The 13589-nt window shown below is 34.3% G+C and overlaps 1 protein-coding gene across 2 annotated transcripts in view; it reads left to right on the top strand.

Moving 5' to 3' along the window:
• The window catches only part of Prkg1 (protein kinase cGMP-dependent 1), a 1145359-nt gene that overhangs the window by 734924 nt on the left and 396846 nt on the right, over window positions 1-13589 (top strand). For both annotated transcript variants that reach the window (XM_076834291.1, XM_076834290.1), the window contains exon 4: window positions 10360-10465. In XM_076834291.1, coding sequence (XP_076690406.1) covers window positions 10360-10465 — 106 coding nt within the window. The remainder of the gene's footprint in view (window positions 1-10359; window positions 10466-13589) is intronic.

The raw sequence follows: 13589 nt of genomic DNA, 5'->3' as shown, positions 1-13589 counted from the left end.
GGGGATAAGGAATCTCATAAAAGTAATACACAAAACAGATACAGCACACAAAGTTCTTGTCAAAATGAACAGTAAGCATTCAATAAAGGCACCAAAATAATAATCATTATTATATCTGCTCTAAAAATGTATCATCATCCATATGATTTTTTCAGTATTATTAAGCTTTGAAAGTAAATTTAAATATTAAAATCATCATGAGTTGTTTTTTAATAATTTTCAGAAGTTTCCACTTGGCCATTGTAATTTACATTATACAAGGTGTAAAGTCAAGCAGAATTGAGAGAAGCAGCTATTTCATTTCTAGTTGTTTCATTTACAGGTCAGCCCACTACACCACTTCTTTTCAAATATATCAATATCATGTAATGGTTGTTTTTTTCTACTTTTAATTTTATAATAATGATTATTCTTATCTTCAGTAGCCACTTTTACAACCCATTCTTTTCATTAAATTTAAACATATTACCATTAATATATTTAATATATTATTCAAAGACAACTTTTTCTAGAAAGAAAGTTTAAAACATATCTTCAAAATTGTACAGTGGAGCCAGTGGCTTGGGAGGCTGAGAAAGGAGAATTACAAGTTCAAAGCCAGTCTCAGCCACTGCAAGGTGCTAAGCAAATCAGTGAGACTCTGTGTTATATATATAGGGCTGGAGATAGGGCTCAGTGATCGAGTACCCCTGAGTTAAATCCCCAGTGCCAAAAAAAAAAAAAAAAAATTGCACAGTGAAGACATTTGTGTGCTCCAGATGCTTAGTCAATAGCAAATGGTCTTTTCTAATTGTGCAGCATTTGTCTGAGAACATTCTGGCAGTTGGAATTTAACTTAAGGCTAACATATGCCTTAATAATGTTGGGAAGCAGTTGTGGGTTCTTTGGAGTCCCTCAAGGTCTCTTCTGAGACTCTGATTCTGTCACACTATTTGAGTAATCACAGATGACTCAAGCATCAAGAAATGAGGATGGGTAGTATAACACTTCTGGCATTCCTTGGGCATATACTGAAGCACCTGACGGTATCAGCTGGTCCTCTTTAATGTTGAAGTAGGGGTAGGAGAGTAGGCTGATAACACTTTCCTTGTTCTCCTCTTCTCTGCTAGGCCCTCAAAAACTTCTAGATAATTTAGACAAAGAATATATTGGTCATCAAATGTTTTGCATGAGATCCATTTACTCTGAGAATATTCCCTGAAAAACAGGGACTGACCTGAGAAAATAAATTATTCTTTATATACAAACAGAGATGTGAAAAATTGTGTTCCATATGTGTAATAAGAATTGCGATGCATTCCGCTGTCATGTATTTAAAAGATAAAAGCAATTTAAAACAATTATTCTTGAATCCTTGTCAGAAAAACTCAACTAATTTTGAGGAAATACACTGAGACACTCATATTAAAAACCAGTTCTCTCTTAATTCAGATAATGAGGGCCTGTGGTGAAGTATGAGAATAGAGAAGAATTATATGTAGATAAAATGTTTGACATATACAAAACGCAATTTAGAATATATTTGATGCCATCCCAGGGAACAAAAGATGCTTAGTAAAGAGATAATAATGTTATATATATTGCTGTTTTAGAGCATCACTGAACAATGAAAATGTACTGATATTTATAAAAATGTCATTATAAAGTCACACATAACACATTTAAAAATGAGATCTCAAAGCATAAGGGTCCAGATGTCAAAGAAACTTTCATCTAAAGTAAAAGGAAAAGGAAAACAGGTAAACATAATTTAATGGTATATTTTTATTTAACCCAGTATACCCAAAACATTTTATTTTAACATGTAATTAATATAACATTCATATTGCTGTGCTACCATCATTACTATCCATCTGCAGAAATTTTCATCATCCCAGACTGAAAATCTGTATCCATTAAACTACTCTGTTCCACTCACCCCACCAATCTCAGTCTCTGGTGATTACTATTCTACTTCTATCTTTATGAATCTGATAATTCTAGGTATAAATTTTGAGTGAAATCAGACAATATTTATCTGTATGTGTGTGGCTTATTTTACTGGCATGTTTTCAAGGTTAATTCATATATATATATCCAAATTTTATTTATTTTTTAAGGCCGAATAATGTTCTATTTTATGTAAATACCCATTATATTTATTTATTTATCCCTCAAAAGACATTGCAGTTGTTTCAAACTTCCAACTAGTGGGAATGCTGCAGTGAATATTGGTGTACAAATACCTGTTTGTGTCTTCATTTATATTATTTTGAGTATGTATCACTTTACCTTTCTATTAGCAATAAACAAGAGTTCCAATTCTTTCAAATTTTCACCAAAATTTCTTTTCTTCCTATTTAAATATAACCATTCTGATCGGTATAAAATAGTACTTAATTTTGGTTTTGGTTTTAATTTCCTTAATATGTAGCATTATTGAGCATTTTTCTAGTCCATATTGGTTATTAGTATATCTTCTTGATCAGCTTAGATTTAATGAAAAGATTTTCCCCAAACATAAAATATCCTTGTCTGACATTTGATCATTTTTATGAAGCTTCACCTTAGCCTCCTAAACATATCCAAAGCTATCTGAGTGTTAAAGTTATTTGCCATGCAATCACAGTAATCTGGCACATATTTTTTGTAGCGTGAAAATAGCTTTTGGACCAGGCGTTGAACTCAAAACTTTCATAAGAGATACTGACATTTTTCAATTGAGGAAAGGTTAATTTTTAAAACACCAGAAAATTGTTTGAAAGTAGAAAATATAATGTGTAGAAGTAAAAGAGAATGAGAAGCTTATTTTCTTTTCTCTTTTTTATTGTTTTTAAAGATTTGTGGTAATTTTATTTATTTATTTTTCTTTTTATAATTGGTTTTATTTTTTAAATACATGACAGCGGAATGCATCATAATTCTTATTACACATATAGAACAAATTTTCATACCTCTGTTTATATATAAAGTATGTTCACATCAATTCATGTCTTCATACATGTACTTTGGATAATGATGTCTATCACATTCCACCTTCCTTGCTAATCCCCTGCCCACTCCCTTTCCCTCCCACCCTCTTTCCTATCTAGAATTCATCTATTCCTCCCATGCTCTCCCTCCCTACCCCACTATGAGTCAGCCTCCTTATATCAGAGAAAACATTCGGCATTTGTTTTTTGGGGATTGGCTAACTTCACTTAGCATTATCTTTTCCAACACCATCAATATACCTGCAAATGCCATGATTTTATTCTATTTTATTGCTGATTAAAATTTTATTGTGTATATATGCCACATTTTTTTATCCATTCATCCACTGAAGGGCATGTATGTTGGCTCCACAGTTTAGCTTATTTTAATTATTGCTAAGTCATTCAAATTAGTTTTTGATATGCATGATTATTGCCCTTAAAAAAAATCAGAAAGAAAGCCCTGGGTTCAATCCTCATCACCACAAAAACAAAATGAAACAAACAAACAAAAACAGAAAAAAAAAAAAAAAAGGCAGCTATTGAAAATACAGTCACCTGAACTTTTTAATAATATAAATGCAACATTCGTGATTCCACTACTTCATTTCCGTTCATAAACCTAATCTAGAGAATTGGATATTAGAGTCAAATTTCTTCTTTCTGACCTGTCTTGCCTATTCAAGGTGCTTAAGGCCTTTAAAAATTCACCTGACTCTCTAGCTTCATTGCCATCACCAGAGTCTACCCACCTGGGTAACTGTAAGAGCTGTTAATTGATCTCTATTACTATCTCTGTTGTTTCTAAGTCCTCTCCTCCAATATCCTAATAGGTGTTTTCTACCATAATCTTTTTGAAGTGAATCATTTGTTTTAAATTCTTCAGTACCTTCTCCTCAGACTTGTGGATCTAGACGTAGCCCCAGAGCAGGCATACAAGAACTATAGCCTTCAACTTGGGCTTATCTTTTCATTTCTGTTTCACCTCTGACTACCTCCAATCTCAGACTACCTGGACCACTTGAAGTCTCCTCCAGGAGTTATGCTGTTACTTCTTCATACATGCCTACCAGATCCCTTTCTGGAAATCACTGGTGGTAGGATGCTATGGTTTAGATATGAGGTATCCCTAAAAGCTCATGTGTGAAACAATAGTAGAATATTTGGAGGTCAAAGATTGGATTATAAGAGCCTTAACCTGACCCATGTGATCCAGTGATAGGGATTAACTGGGTAGTAACTGTAGGCAGGTAGTCACTGTAGAGTGTTTCTGGAGGAGATGGGTCATCACCCTTTTGGGGGGCATATATATTTATCCCTGGTGAGGAACCCTCTCTCTGCTTCCTATTGCTATGTCCTGGGCTTCCTTCCTCCAGCACCTCCTTGATGTTCTGCCTCATGTCAGGTCCAGAGCAATGTAGTTCTGGCTCTGTAGGAACTGAAACCTCTGAACTGAGCCCTAAATAAACTTTTCCTCCTCTCCAACATTCTTGTCAGATCTTATAATCAGAATGGTGAAAAAGCTGACTAACGCATGGAGAGGGGAACATGTTAAAAAAAAAAATGTAACAACTCCCTGGGAAGACTTACTTCTAGAGCAAACTCTGGGAAGTCACTGTTGAGCTCAATGTTAATCTTTTAGTTACTAAACTATGGAGATCTAGGGGATTGTTCTGAAAGGTCAGGGGGAACAGTCAGTGAACTCAGGCCTGTTTACTAAATCATATAAATGTGTTTTGATGTTTTAACAACTGGCATGCCACTATGGATGCAGACCAGTGAAATATATCAACTGTGCCTTTATCAGTCCTGGGAATTGAATGCAGGGTATCACACAAACTAGGCAAGAGCTCTACACTAGGTTACACCACCAGCCCTATACAGGAGCCCTTAATCTTGAGTGCTATTGACCTATTTGTCAGTTTAGTTATACATGGACTTCTCTAAAAGACTATATATTTTATTTTATGTTTTAAAAGCATAAAATAAAATATATAGGCTAACAAAGAAAATCATTTATATTGAAATATAGTAATAAAAATCTAATAGTGAATTGTTATATAACAATTTTCAAAATTAAGATCGAAAAGCTGGTCTAGCAATGCCTCTGATTTCAAAGTAGTAATGAGTATTCATTATATTTCAGTTAGCTATAGCAAATGTAAGGTGATATAAAAATAGCCATGGTTTCTATTGGTGACAAATCACCAGGGTGGTTTGTTGCTTACACTTAGAATTGAAAGAAATACTCAATTTCAGTTACAGGGTAGTAAAAATAAAGGTGTTGTTTTTGCCTCTCAAATTCAAGAATTCCTTGAGATCCATATACAGACTCCTTACAGCTCCATGGATGACAGGTGGTCTTCATCAGTTCAGGCTGTTATAAGAAATACCACAGATTAATAGTTTAGAAAACAAATGGTATTTCTTACACTTTGGGAGGCCAGAAGTCCAACATTAGTATATAAGCATGGTCTAGCCCTTGGAGATAACTCTTCTCCTGATTAGATGCTCATATGGCCTTTCTTTGGTGCCTACATGCAGAGAGAGATGGACCTTATGAGTTTTTCTTTTTAATAAGAATTCTGATCCCATCCTTTTAAATAAGGATACTGATCCCATCTCACCTTAAGACCTAAATCGAATCACCTCCCAAAGATCCTACCTTTTAATTCTATCTGTTTGGTGATTAGGGCTTCAACTCACTAATTTTGGGGGAACACAGACATTCATTCCATAAAACCACCTAAGAAACTCTGAGATGATTCGTCTCTGTAAATCTTCTTTAGTCAGTCCTTCTCAGCTGTGCCCCATAGAAAGTATACGTTGCCTTTACTGCTTATTCACGCCCCAGACACTTAGCCATGGTAGGTTTACATCTCGAGTTGTTTTTCCTTTCACTAGGCCAGAAATCAGCAAGTGTTGTTGGAAATATTTTAGACCTTGGGGTCCATAGGGTCTGTGTTGCAGTTGCTTGGTTAAGCCAGAGACAATATGTAAATGAAGGGGCGTGGCTATGTTCCAGGAAGACTTTTATGGACACTGAAATTTGTTTTATATAATTTTCATGTATCAAAAAATATGCTTTTGAAATTCAAACCATGTAAAAATACAAAGCCCATTCTTTGCTAATAGACTGTACAAAAACAGACCATGGGCCAATTTGGCATTACAGTAGTTTGTGGACCTCTGTACTGAATCACAAGTGTCTTGAGGGCAGGGCTGAATTTATTTTCTAACTTGTATACCCAGCACCAGTATCTTTAAGAATGATGGAAGATAAGTATGTCCCAAGTAAATATTTAAGTCTATCATTGCTTTCATAGTCACATATGCTTTCTCAGTATTGTTCTAAAATTTAAGTGGGACAATAGATGAATTCCCCCATAGAACATAAACTAAATTCAGATTTGTGGTCTCAGTTTACTACAGCTTTGTGGCTCCTTCTCCTGTGATCTTGGGTGTTCCCTAAATGCAAGCTGACTTTAACTCCTGTTGAATGTGCTCGGTACACTTGTGATCTTGTAGTAATCAAAGTTCACATGCTTTCCAGTGTGGAATGTGGTCTTACTCCCAGAACATGAAACATATTTTAGCAAAAAATTTTAGATTCATACTTGAACAGAAAGGAAACTCTCTTTCCAGTGCTCTGTTTTATGCCCTTCAGACTTAAAAGTTCAACCACAGTATTCCTCTTGAAAATCACAGAAATTTTATTTTCTCAGTGTTTATTCCCTCCACAGGTAAAAATAACATTTGAAGTCAAAGGTAAATGAGGTGATTCGTTTGAATAATCTCTTTAAGTTATGGAAGCAAACAGACTTACATTCCAGCAGGCTTTTGAGAACCAAGACATTAATCACAGCTCCAGTATAACCACATTTTTTAATAACAAGGCAAAATGATTATTAGTCATGCTTGCCCACCTGTAAGATGCTGACTTGACTAATATGTATATTAACTGAATATAAAAAACTGTTTTGGCATCCTACTCAAGGTCATGGATAAGAATGTGATCTCATCAACCTACGTTCATTATCATGCAGCACTGTTATCTGAAATGAAGCTTTATGTAGAGACACATCAGCAGCCCAAGTAAACAAGAATCAAAGAGAAATTGCAGTGATTGGATTATGTGAAATCATTTATATAAGTCATTTTTAAGCATATGGATAATAAAATCTGATCAATTCAATTTAGAGATTTTAACATAAAGTTAGAGGTCACCTAAAATTACGTTCATTTGTGAATTTTTTTGCAGGTGAAATTTATTCATGTAAACCATTAATAAGGAAATATACCTAATGCTTCTCAAAGGAAAAGCTAATTTCTAGTAGTAGAAGAGATTGTAAGAAACAGGAAAGAAGCTTTTCTATGAGAGAATATGCAAATGTATCTGAAGAAATAGATATTAGAGATAAATAACAATATTGGTAACATTTGCTAAGAACACACACACACACACACACCAGCCAAACCTTCGCTCTTATTCTTATTGCTGCCATATTCATTTCAAACCTCCTTTCTTGACTTGACCGTGACATTGGCTTATTGCTCCTTGTTGGAAAACTGCACACAAGATATTTAACAGAACAATTTTCTTTAGATAGAACTTTCAATATATTACTACTCTGCCCTACAGTTTCTATTTACCTTTTTGTTTGATGGCACCACTGTTGGTCTGTAGTCTGTTTGACTCTGGTGTCTTTTAATCCAATGTATGCCTTTCCTATATTGGTTTTTTTCTCAGCTATCACCATGGTCATATCTCTTAGAGTCTATAATAACAATTTCATGTATTACTGCTAGGAGTGTGAATGTGTTAAGTTTCTCTGCTGGACAAAGCCTTAAAAATGTATGCATGCTGTATTTCACATAGACATTCCACTTCTACTCATTTCTTTAAGGTGCATTTAAAAATGTCTATAAAAAATAAGACATATATGAATATATAATATCTAAACATATATTATGTATGTAAATACATAGTATATAAAAATGATATATGATACGATTATATAATGCATAACATGTTATTTATTATATATAAATAGTTGCGACTATTATATATTTTTACGACTCACCACATAGTATTTTCAATTATTTTTATTGCCACTGTTTTGTTTTTTTTAAATAACAAAATTGGTGAGTGCATCCTTATTTGTGCTTAGTGGGAGGCCTATCTATATTACAAAATACCTAGAAATCATTAGGGATGATGATGAATACAGGGAAATTTCTGTTTATTTATAAACATGTAAAGTATTGATGTACTCAGAGTATATTCTTTTATTTATTTATTTATGTATTTTAGAGAGAGTGGGAGAGAGAGAGAGAGAGAATTTTAATATTTATTTTTTAGTTATCCGCGGACACAACATCTTTGTATGTGGTGCTGAGGGTCCAACCGGGCCGCCCGCATGCCAGGCGAGTGCGCTCCTGCGTGAGCCACATCCCCAGCCCAGAGTATATTCTTCTAAATTTTGTTTTTTTACTTTGCTTTATTTTCTTTTTTAAAGATCTCTACTAACTTGCTGTTGTTCCTCAAATTAATCCTGGCTCCATGAGCCTAGGTTCTAGGGCCCTGCATCAACTGACTCTCAGGCAGTAGCAACCCTACAGAAGTCTCCGCCATTTCAGAGTGTTCTATGGGAAGGGTCTCCTGGGCTCATTCCCAGCTGTGCTCCTGTTTATGTACTTTCCTCTTCAACCACTTCTCTTCAGGGTTGGCCTCCATCACGTTTCAAAGTCTCCCTTCCTGCTCTGCTTGAGAAACATTTTCCATGTTTTTCATGTTTGTGTCATCTGGTCTCACCGTATGTCTCAAGTACACAGGTGTTTTGGAAGAGAGCCTGGAGTCATCAGAAGAACTAGAATATGATTGGAGAAAACCCGTGATAGCTTGGTTTTAGATTATGTGTCATTCTTAAGGCTGTTTGGAAAGGAGGAGCCACCAGCACATCAGTTCTTTTTGCTTTTGATCTTTTTCTACTTAACTGAGCATGTTTTTTTTTTTTTTTTTTTCACCTCCGAGGAGCTAGACAAAGGAGAAGTCATATTTTAATTTCTTATCCTCAGTTTTACAAGGAAAAATGAGGTAAAATTCAAGAATAGGGTTTACTCTGTAGAATAACATTTCCTTTACCTCCTTGTCCCTGGTTCCTTTATTTCCACTGTCTTTTCCCCTTGAGGCATATGTGGGACCTCATTCTCTGAAAACATTTTCTTTCCCCCTCAATCCCCAGTCTCGATTCACTCATGTACTACGCTTGGTCTGAGAACCATGGCAAAGAGAGAATTGTATTTCTCTACCTTTCTGTGTTTCTCATTAAACCATATCCTGGCCCCCTCAGCAGTCTTGCTCAAACCCTCACATGCCTTTTCTCTACTCCATACCCTCTGGGTATGAGGTATATAAATTGGTTTTCTTAATTTCAAAGCTAACTTGACTTATTTTCTATTATGAAAATTTGAAAACATATATACAATTGGAGAGGATGATAAAATAAGCCTGTCATATATCTGCAGATTCAATTATCAAGATTTTCAGTGTGTTTATCTTTTAAAACCTAAGGTTATCTTGGTGTATTGTTCCATATATATTATAGCATGTGTCATTTTTTTCTTATGCTTATCTGTTTAGCAGTTCTGGGATATCTGGCTTCCACAATTATTTCTTGGCAGAATGGCTTCTTATTTATTATTATTTGAATTATAAACACATATTAATAGTACAAATTAGTGGGTTTCATTGTGATCTTTCCATACATACATACATTGCAGCTTCAACATTTAATTATGCGTTGTCAAAGATGACAGTGTGTAGGAGTAGAAATTAAAATTCAACAAAAATATCTAATAAAAACTTCTATGTGGCCACTTTGGGCACAGGCTACAATTTGTTTAACAAGCTTTCTATAGAAGTTATCATGCAATTATTATTTCTATTATATTGAATTCCCCTTTAAACCTGTAAATTGAATTTTTACTTCTAATTTTTGTAATTAAAATATGGTCATATGAGTCATTAATATCATTTGGAGGAATTATCAGGGAGTATGATCACTTGCGAACCTCTTTTTATCTGCATGCTTTTTTCTTCATAGAAAGTCTTTGAATCAGTAAGTACTTTCAGGGTGTGCTTAACTACTCTCCTACCATAAGCAAAAGGAAACTTCCTAGTGGACAATAATGCTAGTATGGAAAATTATGAAATACATTGTGCTTGTAGGCATACCTGACTCTAATGGAATAGAGCAGTGTTATGATATTAGCTTCAAGTGAATGTGAAAGGTTAATTATTTTCATACTGCTCATGAATAACTCATCTGTTTTGCAGGATATTGTTCACAGTTGAAATTCTCTAATTAATTTTTCCCTGTTTGTTTTCTTTTTCTGCTTTCTCTAGCTCTTGTAAATGTGAAACTTTGGGCCATTGATCGACAATGTTTTCAAACAATAATGATGAGGACAGGACTCATCAAGCATACCGAGTACATGGAATTTTTAAAAAGGTAGGAGACTTTCTTTTCTCTTTTGAAGAACATTTTTTTTGTAGTTTTTGAAATGCAGCATCATGGAGACTTTTCTCATTATTTCATTCTTAATAACCTGCTAGTTTGTAGAATAGAAGACCTTGGATGGGCTTCATTATATTTCCAGTGCCAGTTTTCAGAATATGTGGTTAGGTTGGAACTTCTGAGGATCATCCTATGTACTCACTCATTCAGCATTCTCTTAGAGATGTGTAGCTCAGAGAAAGGAGAGAGAATTTGCTGGAACAGAAGATAATACTGAGTTCATTTTAACTATTGATAAGTTAATGCATTATGTGCCTTCTTCTAAACAGACCACATTGGAAGGCCAAGACATCTCTTATGTGAATTTCCATATGAAAGGTCAGATGACTAAAATGGAAAAACTCTAAGAAGCATCTATTTAATTTTTGTTCCTGAGTTTAATTTCTCAAATTAGATTCATTTTATGTTACAGTTCTCAAATATTAAACCTTTTCTCTTCTTTGATTATATATTATGACAACTTAATATAGGGTGGTAATAGTAATTAAGAAGCCAGATTTTCATTTCTTAGGAATACACTGATATTCACTGAAATGAGTTTATTCAAGTCCAAGTTTGTTTTAAAGAAAATCATTTTTATGGTTGAAAAGAATATTGAAAATTATGATGCCTTAAATGTAATTATTTTTGTATTTTTTTCATCTAAAAACAGAAGCATAATAAAATAGTGAGGCACAGATTATGTGAACTGTGAACCAAAGGGAAGTGTACTCCTAAGATTTCATTTTTGAGAATGCTTATTGTTTGCTCTATACTTTCTTTTTGTGAAGAAATAGTTAAAACAAAACTACTGAGTCAGAGTCATATTTTGTTTCAGCGATACATTTTAACAGGTATCTATTGAATTTAATATTCCTTACTTGGGTATCTTTGTGGTTAATTAATTAGCTTCTGTTTCACCCTTTATGCATTTTTTTTGTATCCACATGAATTCTTTTTGCTATATCTCTACTAAAGGGATAGTTGCTTTCTAATTTTAATCAAGTAATGTATTAAAATATTACTGTGTTTGCAGGGCGACTTTTTTTCCCCTTTCCTCACTATGATTGGTTGAAACATTTAGGAAAGGTGGAAATATAAATTTCTTTTGAAGTTTAGAAGGAAATTAAATTGTTCAGTTGCTGTGTGTGTGTGTGTGTGTGTGTGTGTTTGTGTATGCATGCATGCATAAGTGTGGATTTGGTAAGAAACACAGAAACAGAATGAATATTTCATTTTAAGCTTTAACTTGAAGTGCAAGAGTTATAGATTTTTTTTTTCTGATGCTGTCCTATTAGAGATCCCAATTATAGTTGATGAAATGGCTTGATGTTGATTTTAGCTTCTATACATTTTTTTTTTCTGAAGGAGATTGAACCATTCTAACAAGAACTGCTTTATGAGTAGGTGGTACCATTTTAGGAGATGGAGATGTCTTCCTGTGTTGTGTGTGTGTGTGTGTGTGTGTGTTTTAATTTACTCTGGAAATATTTTCTTTTGTGGGGGAGGGGATGTTATTGTCAAAGCTGTCTTAGTTTGTGTGATCTGTTCTGACTATTCAAACTTTAATACAAGTTGGCTCTCCAGAGTGAGTGCACATATTTTGTTGGCCAGCTAAGAGCAAGTAGAGTTTACCTGGTTGAATAAAAAAGAATTGAGTTCTGACTTTGATATCACTTTTTTCTGGCCACTCTGTAAAATATCAAGTTTACATTGTTTGTGAACCTCAGACTGGGCTAGGGGTCCAGAGGTACCAGAAGGACCATCACTGCCTGCTTTAATCTAAATGGTGGCTGTGACTAACTGGTTCTTTTCTACAACCGTTCAGCGGCTGGCTCCCAGTTCCTATTGAATTATTTATGGCACCCCCTGGACATTCCTGGCCCTTTTATGACTGAGACCAGCCAGCTTTTCCAGCCTGCTTTCTTCTTGCTCCTCCCAAAGAAAATGATTCCACATACCCACGTGTTCCCTGTGTCCCTGTGTTTTCTTCCAAATTGTCAATGTTCAATCCTGTTGTTCATTTAAATATTTTCTGATTTTTGCTTATTACTCTTTTATATCATAATGTTAAGGGCTGGGGATTTAGCTTAGTGGTAGAGAGTTTCTTAGTATGTGTGAGTCCCTGGCCTATATCTCCAGTACCACACACAAAAAAATTAAAAAGAAAAAAAGAAAAAAGAAAGAAAGACAGACTTTGCACAGTCAAGTCAGTGTACTTTCATTTTATGACTTCACATCTAGAAACACATACCTACCTTAATATTATAAAAATATACACAATATTTTAATCTTCTCTATAGCAATCTAGGAGAGGTGGATATTTTTCTGTGTGTTAAATAGAATGTTCATTTGAATTTTTCTACTATAGATATCATATACTTTATAGTTTGTGATGGAGTTAAACAGTAAGCAATTGTGGCACTATCACAAAATAAAAACTCTTGCAAATGATAATGTACACCATTAAAATTCTTCCCAGTAGAGAAATCTATTGTCCCTCCCTAATTCAGGAATGTCAGAGACAGCAACAGGCTGAAAGAGGAATGATCCTGTAGCATTGCTCATCTTCCCAACCCTTCCTCCTCATTTTCCTAAATAAGCACATATGTTTAGAGGGTGAGAAAAGGAACACACCAGGCATATAAATTCACTGCTGATATGCCAGGATTTTTCCTTATTGTCAAAGTTGAGTTTTATTTTAAATCCAATGTGTTTACTCATTTTGTAGCTACACTCATGTGGTTTAGATCCTTCTTTGCAGTGATTAGTTGTCACATTAAACTGTGATTCTGGCTCTTTAATCCTGTTTATTCATTTCACTTTTGTGCTTGTATTTCACATTCCCTGATGTAAACAAAGGTGTTCCTGTGCAAGCATCACAAAAAGGAAACAAAATAACAACAACAACATTAAAATCAAATCAAATCAAATAAAAACAATGGGCAGTACTACTAAGCATGGCATGATTGCTATAGGTCCAGAGATGATTTTACCATTTACCAACATTATCCATCATCTCTAGCTACTGAAAAAGGCTGTTGTTTTTCAAATGAATTCTGAGAAATGAGCCAAAATG

The sequence above is a fragment of the Callospermophilus lateralis genome, chromosome 15, assembly GCF_048772815.1.
Source record: "Callospermophilus lateralis isolate mCalLat2 chromosome 15, mCalLat2.hap1, whole genome shotgun sequence".
NCBI lineage: Eukaryota > Metazoa > Chordata > Mammalia > Rodentia > Sciuridae > Callospermophilus > Callospermophilus lateralis.
The sequence above is the reverse complement of the archived record's forward strand: the minus strand, read 5'-3'. Positions and strand labels throughout refer to the sequence as shown.